Source organism: Vidua chalybeata, chromosome 17, assembly GCF_026979565.1.
Source record: "Vidua chalybeata isolate OUT-0048 chromosome 17, bVidCha1 merged haplotype, whole genome shotgun sequence".
Lineage (NCBI taxonomy): Eukaryota > Metazoa > Chordata > Aves > Passeriformes > Viduidae > Vidua > Vidua chalybeata.
The window spans coordinates 2,865,330-2,880,806 of record NC_071546.1 but is presented as its reverse complement, the minus strand read 5'-3'; the positions used below and the strand labels follow the sequence as shown (position 1 = coordinate 2,880,806).

The window sequence follows — 15,477 nt, the reverse complement described above, 5'->3', positions numbered from 1 at the left end:
GTAACTTTTTTTAAAAATGTAAATTACTTCCGATTTTGTCTGAAGTTATGCTAAAATGGAATCTACTACATAAAAAAAAAGGACCACTAAAATTCATTTTGAGAAGCAAACTTCCAGTAAACTACACAACTTTACTTATATGACCTGCTTCATTCTCTGAACTACTTAAAATATTCTAGAGCCCATAAGAGTGATGGATCTGCCAGTTTTGTGCAGCCCAGTCCATGACAGCTAAAGGTGCAGAGTCTGGGGAGAGTAAGAGGCATTTAACTGCACATAAATGTCTCATAATTCTAAACCTTACGTTAAAAACGGTGTTTATGAGATGTTTTGTCCATGTGCATATAATAGCCTCGTGATCTATTAAACTTGACTTGGGGAATATAAAGTATCTATGTCATGGGAACAATTTTCAGTCTTTAATGAAGCTGGCTCAATTTAATATAAACACACTGTAACACATTCAGTGGTGAATCAAGACACCCATCACTTGAATGCACACTGCAAATACTGAAATTGGAAAGCTAAACAACTACTGGTTTGACAAGGGCAGCAGTGCAGCCATCTGCCAAGCTGCTTCTCTTGCTTATGCATATGCTTAAGACTTATTTTATTTATATGATTCCATACCACTTTCCCCTAGGGTCCAGAAAAAGGTTAGAAGAAGGATCTGATTCTCAGATCTTTGCATACAGGAGGTGTCCCTTTACAATTTGAGTTAAAACAATAATTATTGGTGGAAGCTTTGAACTAGTCCCCAGAACCAGTCCCTCCTCCCAGTCCTTGCAGCCCCGCACTGTAACCTGAAGCATCCTCCTCCTTTCTCAGAATTCTTGGCAGAAGAGACAGAGGGCCCCAGTCCCTCATCCTCTTTCCCTTCACACCATTATGTTTTTTCCTACACATTCTGGTACTTTTCCCATGCTGGTCACTCACATTTCTATCTCTTCACCGCAGACATTCTTTCTGTCCTAGTCTTAGCTGGATCTTCTCCTTAATGACTACATCTCTAATTTTCACTCTTTTGCAATCTCCTTCCCCCCTCCAAAAAATTCAAAAGGCTGCAATTTCAACTAGAGGGTGGGTTAATTTTAATTTGAAGTGACATTCTTATTGCCAGAAACCTCCATCTTTCAGCAACTGCCTTCCAAAAGCTCACAGCCTGACTCCGAATACCTCTGGGAAACAATTGCCCCTCTGCAACACTCCCTTGACACCTGTAGCTCACCCCAGTTGGCCTAAGTCTGCAAAAAAGCAAGAGCTCTACTACAGGAGCAAAACTAAAACCTCTGCAAAAATAAATGTTGCAAATCAGTAGAAGGAGAAAGCATCTTGTACCCAAACAGTGATGTTCCTTCTGCTTTAATGGTTTGTTAAAGGTGACACATGATCTAAAGGCTAGAACCTTAGATTTCTAACAGAAGATAAAGGGCCTTTTACTAAGATTTTTCTGCCAAAATTACACAACTGATGGCTGCAATTCAGGTGCCTTTACTGATAATTTAATTTCTAATTGATAACAGACTCTTCAGTACTCCAGCGCTCTGACAGTATCCTCCTCCACCACATTCTGAGAACAAAAGCCCAGACTAGACATTACAGGGAGGATCCAGTTTCAATTTAAAAGTACTTACAAATTCTGCATGCCAAACAAGTACAGACCATTTTTTTCCCATCAAAAAGGGGGAGGGAGGAGGCTGTACCTGTAGGTTATGTGTTTCTGTCTCCACTTCTGGCCAGTGAGTGCATACCGCTTTTTCCTCCGGCTGCGACGTAGGTGGGGATGATCAGGAACTCCACATCGAGGCTTCTTCATCCACCTGCAAGTAAAGGGAAAAAACCAACAAGCTACACCAAGAGTTTGGAAAAGAGATTCCAAAGAACTCAGGGGGTGACTGGAAGACCTCTGAGAGATGGCCAGTGCTGACACCAAGAAGGGTTCCGTCCTCCCTTTGTCAGGTTTATCCTCTGCACAGGGCTGTCCTACCCACCTCTGCTGGCAATCCACACACCAAAACCACTTCATTTTTCCTTGTGGAAACACAGAGTCCAGATCATGCAGTCCCTATGCTTGACAAGAGCTTAATGATGATAATGCCACGAGAGACCCAAATCAAAATCGCAGGTGGCTGTGCTCTGGGATCAAACTCACCTATCACCTACTGGATCCATTCTCCATTTGGTAAAGTGGTCCTGTGCCACTGAAAAAAAATCCAGTTCATATCTCACTAGGTAGAACTGAACAAGTGCAAACACAGATAATAACTAAGGTTTTCACCTGGAATGACCAGAAGAGATCCCTCCAGTCTCTGGGTCACACACACCAAATTCCATTAGGTTCTCCCCATAACCCCTGACTCTTGATGTCACTCATGATGTAGGAAACTCTAGTCTCTATTGCCAAGTGAACTGGAAGAGCAAAGGATGCTGTCCCCTGCACAGGGATCCAGGCAGTATTATCACAGAAGTCCACTCTCCTTCCCTACCTCCTTTACCTCCAGCCTTGACAGATCTTTTGCTTCTTTCTTACAGCAGCTTGGGGGTGGACAAACACTTGCAGAGGTTGCCCAGAGAAGTGGCAGAATCTCCATCCTTGAAGATATTCGAAACCCAGCTGGAAATGGTCCTGGGCAGCCTGCTCTAGATGTCCCTGTTTTAGTAGAGGGTCGGAGTAGAGGAACTGAAGATGCTCCTTCAATGATTCTCAGAAAGAATCAAGGATAAATAGACTGTTCCTCAAATTACACTTGCTTGTGTGGGCACATAAGCCAGAATTGGTTTATGGAGGAACAAATCTGCCCCTCACTGTATGTGGCAGCTGGAGAAGAAGGAGACAAGGGCAGAGACTGAGGAACTGAACTACAGGTACTACTCTCCACAGGTCCCCAGTCACATCCTTTAAGACTCTGCAGTGCATCCCAGGACAGGAGAGCAGAGCCCAGGAATAATGCAAAGCAATCTCTGGTCACAGCCTCCCCCTAAGCAGATTGGCATTGCCTCAGCCACTGGACTTCTTCAGGCATTTTGTGCATTTGATCCACTCACTCTGATGGCAAAAGCAAGTGACACAAAGCCCTTAGGAACACTTTGCAGGACATGCCACTGAAAAGCATTCTAGCCAGTGCTTGCCTATTTCTCACAGGACACCGAATTCTCCCTCTCCTCCTCAGTAAGATTTCTCCCACATCCTTGGCTACCCAGGGGACAACTTTTGGCCTCCAAATGCAAACATTCCTCCATCAACTGCAGCCAGCCAATGGCAAGTAGTCCACACTTGTGCCTAAACAATGTACATCTTATTCACCAAAAAATATTAAACCCAGACCTTCAGGAAGGGAGAGTCTCCCACCTCCAGTAGATGGTTTATAAGACTTTTTGTCAGGACACCTTTTAAATAAAAATCAACCAGACACACAGACACTGTACCTCATCAGAAAATTCTTTCAGAACACACACACCTGCTCCCTATTCAGGCAGCCATGCAGCTCTTCCCTGATTCCACTTCTATGTAATTTTGGTTGCTTATAAATTTCAATGCAATCATCAGTCATCGTCTCCCCACCAAGAACAGAGCAAATGAGAGCTGTTATACACATTGCACTGTACCTGACAAGAACCCAAGCTGTGTATATAAAGCCAGCACAGATCTTCCCCACTTACATCACCTCACATTTATCAGCACTGTACATCTTTCAGAAATCCAGGCAACCTGTGGAAATTGGATCTTTCTTGCCCACACAACTGCTGCCACCTTCAAAGAAAAGCAGTACATCTAAGATTTACTTTTAGAAATATAAATTCAACCTGAACACACTGTGTTTTTCCAAGTGTCCTTTATTTGTGCTCTTTTGCATTGCTTCTAGCACTTTCCTACAGAGACCTCAAGCTTACTGTCACCTGTACACCCCAAATATATCCTGAGTTTTCAGGGTTTTTTTTAGTTCCACTCATATATTATGATACAATGTTTTCATCATAACCTTACACAAGCATAGTCTGAATCAGGTTTTCACCTCTTGAGCTTCATGGAAACTCCAGTCGTCTGAACATTACCATCATCAGGCCCTGACTATAGTCAGAAAATGACCTTCTGTTTAATCCTTACTAGTATCATCTAGAAGACAAAGAATTAACAGAGCAGTACTACCAAACTAGCCTGCATGTGTAGAGAAGTCACTGGGGCTGCCCAGGGCAGTGCTGACACACCAGCAGGACCTCACAGCTCAGCATCTGTTTCCTGTAAGAACACCTTGCCAAGTTCCCAACACTTGCCCTATGCCCAGCTGGCCACATGAATTCACCCCCACACAGCTCAGCCCTCTATTATCAAAGCCAGAACTGCACAGAGACACCACAGAAAGTGAATTCCCTCCAACATCCAAATTCCCTGCCCCTTTGCCAGCTCCAGGTACAGGCACAGGGATATGGGGCTGTTCCAGAGCAAGCTGCAATACCGACCCCTGGAGCTTCAAGGACTTCTTGAGCCAAAGCTTCCTGAGACTCATGCTGCCCATGGCCCCTAACTCCTCATTATATAGTATTTAACCTATATAAAAACCCCATTTCACTTAGGCCTGTCTGAACCCCCATATTCCACCACAGTTTGCTCCACAGCTCAGATACTGCCTGTCTGAAGCAAAGGAACAGAGCTCAGCTACCTGGTTGGAGTTCAGCAGTACCCAAGCTGTCGTCACCCTGAGCTAATGTCAAGCTGAGAATGTTTATCTGGATCAGTTCCCTGATTCAGCTTAATTCCCAGACATATGGGCCCTGGTCTAATCACATGGTACAAATCCAGCCATCTCTCCTCCACCCAGCAGGGCAGATCTGTGGCAAAATATCCACAAAGCTGTAGCCTGCTGCTGTTAATCATCTGTAGCGGAGCTTTATGACAGTCATTCTCTACTGAGCAGTTTGGATACTGCACTCTATGTTCCAGGGGAAATCATCACATCAGAAACAACAAAAGACAATTACTCGAAGCAAGATTCAGATACTTATGGTTGATTCCCCCCTCCTTATTTTTTTAAATGGGAACACCAGTAACACTGGATCATCAAAATTTATACTTGGCACTCTTGAGGCACAGATTATTGCATTCCTCCAGCTGCTTGGCATCAGGAAACGAGCAATTTCCAAAAGCAGTGACATCCAGTTCTTGTCCAGATACAGCTGCTCTCCCCAGCTCAGGCTCCAAGCCTTTCACAAGACTCTCCTAAAGAAAGGGAGTTGTCACTCTCAATCCCTACCCTTCAGCTGGTGGGAATGGTATGTTTAAACAGCTGTGGTGCACCCCAAGGTGAGAGACCTGCACAACAGGCTCAAGACAAAGCACAAGATGCTTCCAACACAAATAAGATCATTTCTTGGTTCCTTCCAAGGCCATGTGATTGACCATGACAAAGACAAATCACCATTTTTGTTCAGCACTAGTGTGCCTTCTCTCCAGCATGCTCCAGGATTATATCTTTGCCCAGCTGTTCAGCCCACCAGCTGCAGGCAGACACAAGATTTGCTGAGGCATCATCAGTTGCAGGGTCTGAGGAGGCTGTTTTATGTGTTCTCCATGGACCCCCCCCCAAACTTCCTTTTAGGTACCAAAAAGCATCACCAGTGATGGTGCTTCTTTCCATCTCCCACTAGCAGCACCTGCATGGTGGCTTCCACATGCTTGGGTACCAATCTTGGAGGAAGAAAAAAAGCTCCGGATTTGAGGGCATGTGGGAAAGGAGATGAGAAACTTTAGGCTTCCATAGTAAGTGCAAATAACTCTGATTCTTAAAATCACTTTAAAGAGACAGAACATATGACACTGACGGAAGTGACAGAAAAATTCCTAATTGCAATCTCAAAACTCCTAACACAGACTGAAACAATGGCTTAGTAAATGCTTGAGTAATTCAGGGCCCTTGGAGGCAGCCTGCCTTGCCAGCTCTCTTCCTTCTGCTCAGCTTCCAAAACCAGGTGTGAGGAAGTGACAGCCCAACACAGCCCAGGCAGATGCCCCTCCAGCTCAAACGACAGGCTCACTGCTAACAGCAATCTGGACCTCTTTTTCCATTCGTGTAAATTCTAGGCAAATTCCACCCTGCCATACAACATATGGACCCACTGACTCAGGACAGATGGAGGCAGAGCAACTCAACATGCCTCCAAAGCACACCAGTGTTTGGTTGGAGCTGAGGTCTCAAGCTTTCGAGACTTGAGTTTCAGAAGAGGGAACCATCTGGGTTTTTCACTCCTCAGCCTTTGCACGTTCATGCACTGATCAAGCCCTGCCCATAAATACAAACTCAGTAAAATGTGGGCAACACCTTCCTTTCTTTCAGAAAAACTTTTACTTACTAAAGCAGGGACTCCCACTCGCAGTTTGCGCCCTTCCCGTCACCCACAAGGCAGCAGAAGCAGCTCCTTAACTTTCCAAACTAGCACCCCAGTATCACAGCCCCTTCTTTCCCCATCCCTTTCCAAATCATCAGCAGCCCAAATCCAAGCTTCTATACACCAACTGCACACACAGAGCATTGCTCAATGGCTCTGCTTCAGCATTCACCTACAAACCATGTTATTAATGGCAAAGAGATCTCAGATAGAAAATCCTCACCTTTAAAAAGCACTTTGTTTTCAACTCATTTGAAAAGCACACAGGATTTTCTCTGTCCCTCAATGGAGGACAAGGGGCTCTTTCTGTGAGCTAAAGGAGGGAATGTTACATTCACTGGAGAGGTAGTCCCAACCCAGGACGATCCCCTCCTGTCCAATTCACTAATTTCTTCTATTTCTCCTTCTTCTTGCAGTCCAGAAGGCATAAAACCAAGCCACTTTGTTCTTTACATTATTTGGTTACTTTATGTGCCTTTCTTTTAGGCTACCACGTCCCTTTTGCCAGCAGTGTGCCCTATGAGGAGAGATGAAGGCAGAGCATGCTCTGAAAGGGTCTGCTAATGTTTTTTTTTTTTTTTTTTTCCCCAGAAAGCCTTAGGAAGACCTCCTCTGCATTCTGCTTTAGTTAGCAGATGCACCCCAGACCAACAGCAGATGTATCCAGCCACTACATGACACCCCGGCAACCAGACAAAGAGCCACTTCCACATCACCCTTTGGAGCCCACATTGAAGAGAAGATGAAAAAACAAAATCCCTCCCACCCTGGTGATTTACACCGATGCTTCTGAGCTATCAAAACCCTGATCACAAACAACAACACATGGCCAACATACAGCAGAGAACATCTAATGTCCAACAAATGGCAACTCTGGACAGATAAGTAGCTTTGACTACTGTCATCACACTACAGTAACTCACTTCAATTCTAACTATGGATCTCCACAAATAACATCTGTGGAGATACACAAATCCAATTAATTAGGAAAAAGATTAGAAGTCATTTCTGGGGCCAGAATTTTAACCTAAATTCAGACAGAGATGGAAGTAAATTAAACCCTTGATGTCCTCCACTTTCAGAAGCTCATAGGATTCACACTTTGTGCACCAGAAATGGGGATCTGTGCTCAAAGAACAACAGTAACAAGAGCTTCTCCTCACACTCACAAAAAATACTGTCAGTATGAAATACATATTTCATACTGAAATATGACAATGCATTAAGAAATAGAAAGACAAAAGTAGCCTATATTAATCTTACTCAATAGTTGTCTGGTCCAAAACTCCTGTTACTGGGATTCCATAAAACTGTTGCATAGTGGCAACTGCAGACTGCACAGCTTTTCCTGACTGCAAGGGAGACATTTGGCTGTCAGATGGAAGTAAGTAGCCATAAGTTTTTAACCAACCCTGAAAAAGAAAGAAACAGATGGTAAGATGCCACAGTAAGTTTTCAACATAACAGTTCAGAATATTTCCTCAAAAGAAAAAGTGACAAACTAGCCCAAAAAAATTCAGCCATCTCTTTTTTTGGTTAGGTTTGGTAATATCAGATGATTCCTAGGAAGGGCTGAAGACTCAGCTTAATATCACCTGTTGTGACAGGACAAGGCAGACCTGCCACTTAAAAATGAACATCATCTGTACTGAGCAACTGGGGCAGACTTAGGTCTTTGGAGCACCAGAAATGCCCAAGAAGCTTCGTTCTTGTTCCAGGGACTTCCTGTGCACCCTGTCCTCTTGCCATCACGAGACTCCTCAGTCCCCACAGCAGCAAGCTCCCAAGAGCCTGCTACCCACTGCTGCCTCTGGACCATCATTCCAAGAAAACAGCTTAACAGTCCTGAGAAATCCCTGAAAACACAAGTTCACCTTTGCACTTGCAATGAGCACAGGAGTAATTCTTAAAAAAACCCAAGTGTACCAAAACAAACAAACAAACAAACAACAAAACCCCCAAAAAAACCTAAAACACACACAAAAAATCGAACAACCAAAAAAACCACATTCCGAAAGTTTGAAGACCCTGATCAGGTGGGTGTTTCTTTAACTAATACCTAATACCAGCAAACTGTCAGAACAGGAAAACAGCCAACTCTCCTCAAGGACTTCTGTCCCTTTTCCCTGCCTCCACCCTAAAATGCAGCCTTACATAAAACTGCATATCAAACTTGTCAAAATGCTAAGGACAGCATTTTCAAAAACATACAATTATCCTGGATTTTTTTTTCCTCTCTTCTCTTCCCCTCCCTCACTTTGACATGAGGAGAAAACAGAATATTAAGTAACAATAACAACAACAATAATAATAGTAGTAGTAGAATAAAAACTTGTTTTCATAAACTTTTCCCCATAACTTTTCATGCACACTCCTTAGTGCTTCATTCTTCTGGTTGATTCACTTCTTAGATCAGGATTATTATGAGACTAGCATATATCCTATAAGCTTTTCCCCAATCGATCTGACCCACAGGACAGTCTTCACCACATAAGCACTGATAAATCATCTGCATGACCTGTTCTCCCACTGACAGCATGACCACTCAGGGAAGGGGGAGGGAAGATGCTTGCTCTTCCTTAACATAACACAGCAGCAGGAAAGGGGCTCAAGTCAGGAGAAGAAAAAGTGGGAGAACAATCCCCGTTTCTTTGTGGCAACAAGAAGACGCCAGAAGCCATTAGGGAGAGGGAAGAGCCCTGCTTCCAAAGCAGGAGAAAGAATCATAGAAGGGCTAGAAGCCCATCTCATTCAACTCCCCTGCTACAGGCAGGGGCGTCTTCCACTATGGTCTCAATGGTTGCTCCAAGCCCTGTCCAACCTGGCCTTGGACACTTCCTGGGATCCAGGGGCAGCCACAGCTGCTCTAAGCACCTGTGCCAGGACCTCTCACCCTCACCTTCCTTCCCAATATGCCATCTTACCCTGCCTGCTGGTAGTAGGAAACCAGTCCCTGTGTCCCATCCCTCCAGACTCTTGTCTAAAGTCCCTCTCCAGCTCTCTTGGAGCCCCTTTGGGCACTGGAAGGGGCTGTACTGTTTCCTTGGAGCCTTCTCTTCTCCAGGTGAATACCCTCAGCTCTCCCAGCCTGGCTCAGAGCAGTAGAGCTCCAGGTCTCAGAACATTTCCATGGCCTCCTCTGGCCTTGCACCAGCAGCTCCTTAATGGTCTCGAGTTAGGAGAGCCAGAGCCAGAGCCAGAGCCAGTGCTCCAGGTGGGGTAGGGAAGCAACACGAGTGCATGGACTAGGCATGCCAAAGTTCACCAAGGACACACACAGCGCTATTAAACACGGACATCACCAATGGCTTCAGACAAAGCCACGCTGCAAAACTGTTCCAAGACCGTTTGCTACCCCTGCCTTGGCCTCTGACAAGCACAACAATGCTGGGACACTCCATTATACCCAACATTAGCTGCCCTCGAGCAGCGAGAGCAGAGCACAGTAACCAAAATAGCTCGGAGCAGGGCTGCCCTCGCGTAACCCCTTCCCTCCCGGCCGCACTCGGAGGCGGCAGCGGGAACGGGGCACCACACGACGGCCACCCGGACACTCCGAGAAGCTGCTCCCGGAGAGCGAAGCGTATGATCACACAGGAGAAGCACGGCCGCTTCTCCGGCCGGTCCCAACCTGCCGAGGCGCGGCCGAGGGAGCTGCGCCCGCACACCCGAGCTCAGCCCGGCCCCGCGGGAGACGATGGAAGCCTTCTGGCGGAGGAGGCGGAGGAACCGCTGACCGCCCAGCTTTCCCCACCCCGAGACACCTAGCGCACATCGCGGCCCCGGGACGCCGGTGGCAGCCGCGGCCCCGCCCGGCCCCGCTCGCCGACCTACCCGGCCGGTGCTGGTGTCGGCGGCGGCGCGGAGCAGCGCGCAGAGCAGCGGCAGCAGCGGCCCCGCCGCGCCCAGCGCCCGGCGCGGGCAGCGCGCCATGGCCCCGGCGGGGCCCGGGCCCGGGTCCGCACCAGCGGGGCTCGGAGCGCTCCGGCCCCGGCGCCGCGGCTGCGGCTGCGCGGCTGCCCGGAAGGAGAAGGGGGAAGGGGGACGGGGAAAGAGGAAAGGGAAAGGGAAGGCGGGCAGCGGAATCCGCTGCTTCCTCTGCCGGTCGGCCTGGGGCTGCCCCGCGGGGAGTGCGGCCGCGGATCGCCGTGACCGGCCGGCGTGTTGCAAAGCGTGGAATATGCAAAATTTTCTTAAGATAGGCTGTTCTTCGTTGTGACCATCTCCGAGGAGAATGTGATACCAGCTGCGGGCAGCCGACAGCAGGACAGCTGGAGGGGCAGTCAGCAGGGACATTCCTCAAGGAATGAGGGTTGTGTCGTGCAGGTATTTACTAGCTCTAGCTTGTGGAAGGCCTTCCCAGATGTGAAAAACGCCAATCACTTGTTTTTTAAAATTTTTAAAGTTTAATAATAATAAAATGGTTATAAGAATAGTAATACAATTAGAGTAATAAAAATTTAGATTTCGGACAATTACAAGACAATAAAAAGCAAAGAATTACGGACGTCCGGATACTCTAGGGCCCTTAAGCCCGATAAGCATGCCTTGTGAACAAAGGAATAACCTTAAAAGCAATAGCCTGTTGCATATTCCTACATCTCATACATGATGCATAAATTCCTTGCAAATTAAGAGCTTTTCTGGTTTTTGTCAACTTCTTCCCCTTAATCCTGGTGGTTCCATAAAGACGGAGAGAAGGTGGAAGAATGTTTGTCTTTTCCGATAAGGAGGCTGTAACTCTTTATGGGCCCCTCACTGCCATCTCTGTGCGAAGAGTTTCTTGATTATCTCATCTCTTTCTTGAGCTAGTTAAAAAGTATCTTACATAGCATAGTTTCTATTTTAACATTGTGTTATAAGTTAAAAATACATTTAACATACTACTTAAGAGAATTAATACAGCATAATTTTCCAATATTACACATATAATATTCATTGTAACATTTGCAAAAAGCCAATAATAAAATATGCATTTTTCACACCAGATGAACTGCTGTGTACCAGATGTAGCGGGCAGCGGCTCAAGCTCAATCCCGAACTTCACCAGTCTCTCTCCTTCCAATTGCACCCCATTTCCCAGGACACTTCCAGCACTTCAGGATCAGCAGGACTCCCCCCAACACCTGCACAACCAGCCCCGTCTCTCACGGGCTACAGGAGCCCTTCTCTCCTGCCAGGCCAAATCATAGCTCCCTCCTGTTCCCCAGTGTGAAAAACGCATATTTTATGATTGGCTTTTCGCAAATATTAAAATGAATATTATATGTGTTATTTTAGAAAGTTATGCTGTATTAAGTCTCTTTAGTAGTGTGTTAAATATAGTTTTAGGTTATAACATAATGTTAAAATAGAAACTATGTATGTGGGGTTTTTTTGGAAGAATGAGATACTTGCTTTGAGAGAACAATCCCAGAACACCTAAATCTTCCAGAGAAGCGGAATTTAAGGTTCTCTAATCAGAAGAAGCTAATTTCTTCAGGCCTTGCTCAGACTCGAAGACACCGTGGGGATTAGAAGAAGGAGTTGACATATTCCAGACAGAGTTTCTTATTTTAAATAGAATGTATGCATAACCATGAAGTATGTATGAATATGCAACAGTGTATGGCTTTTAAGCGTTATTCCTTTGTTCACAAAACATGCTTATCGTGGCTTAAGTGCCCGAGAGCATCCGGACGTCCGTAAGTCTTTGCTTTTTATTGTAATTGTCCTTAGTCTAATTTTTTTTTTACTCTAATTGTATTACAATTTTTATAACCCTTTTATTATTAATAAACTTCTAAAATTTTAAAAACCAAGTTATTGGCATTTTTCACACCCAGCAATTTGGTCTGCTTGCAGGGAGAATATTGCTCGCTGCAGGCAGCCAGTTCTACCCCTGAGCAGCTTGGCACCTTGGAGCCTCTTCTCAGCCAGGTGAGCACTGGAAAGTACCAGCAGCCAGAAGATCTTCCCTCTGCTGCTTCAGCTCAGCAAGAGCACTCTCGGTTCTGTTCTGAGTTTTCTTTTTTCACGCCCTGTCGTGGAATAGGAATGACAAAGCCACGTTCCATTTGGGGCATGCTGTGTAACCAGAGGGGCTGTGAGGATGGAGGCAGGCAGCGCTCCATTCCTCTGTCCTCTCTGACCATCAGCCCCTGCCAGGACTTTGGGCAGAGAACTCCTTCCTCCCAATCTCACTGAGCTCCTGCAGTTCTGCTCTGTAAATTTCACTGCATTTCTCTGCAGGAACAACCCTATGCTCTCAACAACTCAGTCTATGCCAGCTGACATGGAGCTGTCAGACCCTTCCGCGAATCCTTACTGTGACCCCAATGCACTACAAGGCTGAACTGATCTTTGTTTTCAAAATGATAGAATTACAGAGTCTGGTTAAACCTTCCTGGGGGTGTGAGTTAAACTCATTTCTTCTCAGCAAGAAACGAGTGTGCTGTGCAGGGGCTCCTCATGGCACCACTCTGTCCTGTCTGATCCTCAGCACAAGCACCCTTTCTCCCCTCATCCCTAATGCCTTGACACCCAATTCCTCAAGGTTTCCCACCAGCCTGGCTCCTCAGGGGCCTCCTGTCCCCTTGGAGCCTCCTGTCACCCACTCCCTCCCACATGGCCCTCGTGCCTTCCCACCGCCTTGTCCCGTCAGGGCTGCTGCAGCAGCTCATCCCTTCACGGCCTCCCACCGCCCCATCGTCCCCTCAGGGTCTCCCCCAGCCCAGCCAACCTGCCCGGCAGCGGCGCAGCCCCGACAGAGCTCCAGAGGAGCCCCATCGAGAGGCACCTCGGAGCCCTCAGCAATGCAGCCAGCCAAACACGGGCAGGAGGACACAGATGGTGTTGCCTGGCTGGACAGGAGGGCTTGTGGCCATCGCCAGGCACCGGTCTGGCGGATCTCCGCAGCTCCGGCTCCTGCCCAGCCGCCCTGTCGCCAGCACAAAGGCTTCTGCAGAAGCACCTAAGGCTAAGGGGCTTCTGGCCATTTTCCCTTCCTCACTGCATGTCTGGGCAGCTTGCTGAGCACAAGGATCCATTTACCCCTCTTCCCCTGTGGCCTGCGGACACTGGGCACAAAAGAAAGGTCCTGGGAGTCTGGGTATTAGAACACATTCTGTCTTTATACCCTAAAGAAGAATGAAAAAGAAGGAAAAAAACAATCTTAAAGAAAAGAGAAATCCCCCCTGGCTCAGGTGGCCCCAGCAGACAGAGAGCCTCTCAAATCAGCTCTCCTCAGAGCTCCAGCAGCACGGCTGGCCACGGCCCCACAGACAAGGACATTTCTTGTGTGCCGTGCAAAACTGATCTTGCAGCTTCTGCAAGATGGATCCCGGAGCTCTCTCCACAGCCCAGAGGACAAACCCGGAGGTGCTGCAATCAGTAAATTGTCCATGTAATGTTAAATCCTTGACCGTGGGTGTTTTTGTTGGGCTGGAGACAAAGCTCACGCCACAAAATATTGACAAATCGTAGGAGAATTTTTCATCCTTTTTGGTAAAACTGTCCAACGATATTTCTGCAGTGGTTCTGCTCTATTGATGGCTGCAACCGAAAAGGCAAATCGAGGAGCATCTTCTGGATGCAGTAAAATGTTGAAAAATCAGTCTTTTCGTCGATGACAACAAGAGGCCAGTCTCTTGGAATCACTGAAAGAAGAAAGTCCAGGTTGCAGGGGTCCCATGTCTTCTATCACTTCGTTGATCTTTCTCAAGTTGTGGAGAACTCTCCAGGAATCAGAAGTTTTCTTATGACTGACAAACACTGGGGAATTCCAAGGGCTATTTTTGGGCTTGATGTGACCTTTTTGTAATTGTCCATTTATTAATTTGTTGAGGGCATTTAGTTTTTTCTCTGCTAGAGGCCACTGACTCACCCAAACAGGGCTGTCAGTTTTCCATGATAACTTTAGAGTGGCAGGTGCCGCTGTGGCGCCCATTAAAACTCACTTCTATTTTGGTTCTCTGCTGGGACAGTACGTCTCTCCCCCATACTGTGATGGGTCTCTGCACCATGAAGGGACAGATGATCGCTGTCTTCCCTTCAGGACCTGTAACAGTAATCATGAATTCACTTTGCAGACACAGTGTGACTCCTCCAATTCCTGTGAGAGCCCCCATGGGCGCCACTAAATTCCAGTTGCTCGGTCAAAACACATGAGAAATTACAGCGACATCTGCGCCAGTGTCCAGCATGCCTGTAATGTGAACTGTTTTACCACAATGTGTTAGACTGCAAGTCAGCTGTGGCCATTCATTGTTGACACGTTCTAGCCAAAGGACATCAGGTGCCAGCTGAAACTCTCAAGTGGCATTTTTTTGTATACAGCTCGCTTAGTTAAAAGCAGAGTCTCTCGATGTATGTCTTGCTTAGCTATAGTCATTGGCAATGCAGTAGCAATAGCTATTAGTGTTTTGGTTGAATTTCCACTGGAGCACTATAAGCAGGAGCTAAAGGCATCAGCTCTTTGTTACAATTTACTGAAACAATTAAAAAGTCTTGTCTCTGTTGTGAAGTACCAGTAACTCCTGTGGGTATGATTTCATGGTTAAAGTCTTTTAAAAAGTATGTTAATTTAGAAGTTGCCAGTTCACATTGTGCCCCTGGGGGCAATAAGTGGGGGTGCTTGGGTGATGACTGGCGATTACACAAATTGCATCTGGTTTGAGTTGCCTAAGTTTTCTTGGGATTGAGCTGCCATTGTTTGTTTTGTCACGTGGTGGTACAGCGTGCTCTTTTTGAAGTTTCCCGACAGAGGCTTCCCATCTGTGTTAAGTTTGGAGTGACAGTGGTTCGCATAATACCTCCCTTTTCTGCACCGAGGGTAAATATTAGGCAATTTTGCATTTTTCACTGCCTCATAAGAGTCCTTTTTCAAATGACCAGGTTTTCCACAGTTAAAACATGGCCTTTTAATAGGTTCCACCTGTAAAGTAGTGAGGGTTTTCTCAATAGTTTTTGTCTGAGCCTCAATGGCTCTTTCAAGTTTATCTTCCAGTGAATCTTGGGATTTTGCAAGTTCTTCCCTCAGTGCACTAGCTTGTATGGTCACAATGTGCTGTGGAGTGCCCAGCTTGCTGCAAGCAGTGAGCATTTGTGGCACTGTTG

The 15,477-nt window shown here is 46.4% G+C and overlaps 1 protein-coding gene and 1 long non-coding RNA gene across 4 annotated transcripts in view; one reads left to right on the top strand and one right to left on the bottom strand.

The window, feature by feature from the left end:
- Window positions 1-10,314, bottom strand: part of MMP24 (matrix metallopeptidase 24) — a 45,542-nt gene extending 35,228 nt beyond the window's left edge. Inside the window, exons 1-3 of one of the 2 annotated variants that reach the window (XM_053958355.1) lie at window positions 10,216-10,314; window positions 7,645-7,793; window positions 1,704-1,820 (exon numbers count right to left, since the gene is read on the bottom strand). In XM_053958355.1, coding sequence (XP_053814330.1) covers window positions 1,704-1,820; window positions 7,645-7,793; window positions 10,216-10,314 — 365 coding nt within the window. The remainder of the gene's footprint in view (window positions 1-1,703; window positions 1,821-7,644; window positions 7,794-10,215) is intronic. The other variant, XM_053958356.1, reaches the window with a different exon arrangement.
- Window positions 10,315-10,461: 147 nt separating this feature from the next.
- LOC128796909 (uncharacterized) lies at window positions 10,462-14,884 on the top strand. 2 transcript variants are annotated; one of them, XR_008433927.1, is made up of 3 exons: window positions 10,462-10,707; window positions 12,226-12,300; window positions 12,613-14,884. It is a non-coding gene; the product is annotated as an uncharacterized LOC128796909 (long non-coding RNA). The 2 variants fall into 2 exon arrangements; XR_008433926.1 differs by having other exon boundaries at window positions 12,226-14,884.
- The last annotated feature ends 593 nt before the right edge of the window (window positions 14,885-15,477 follow it).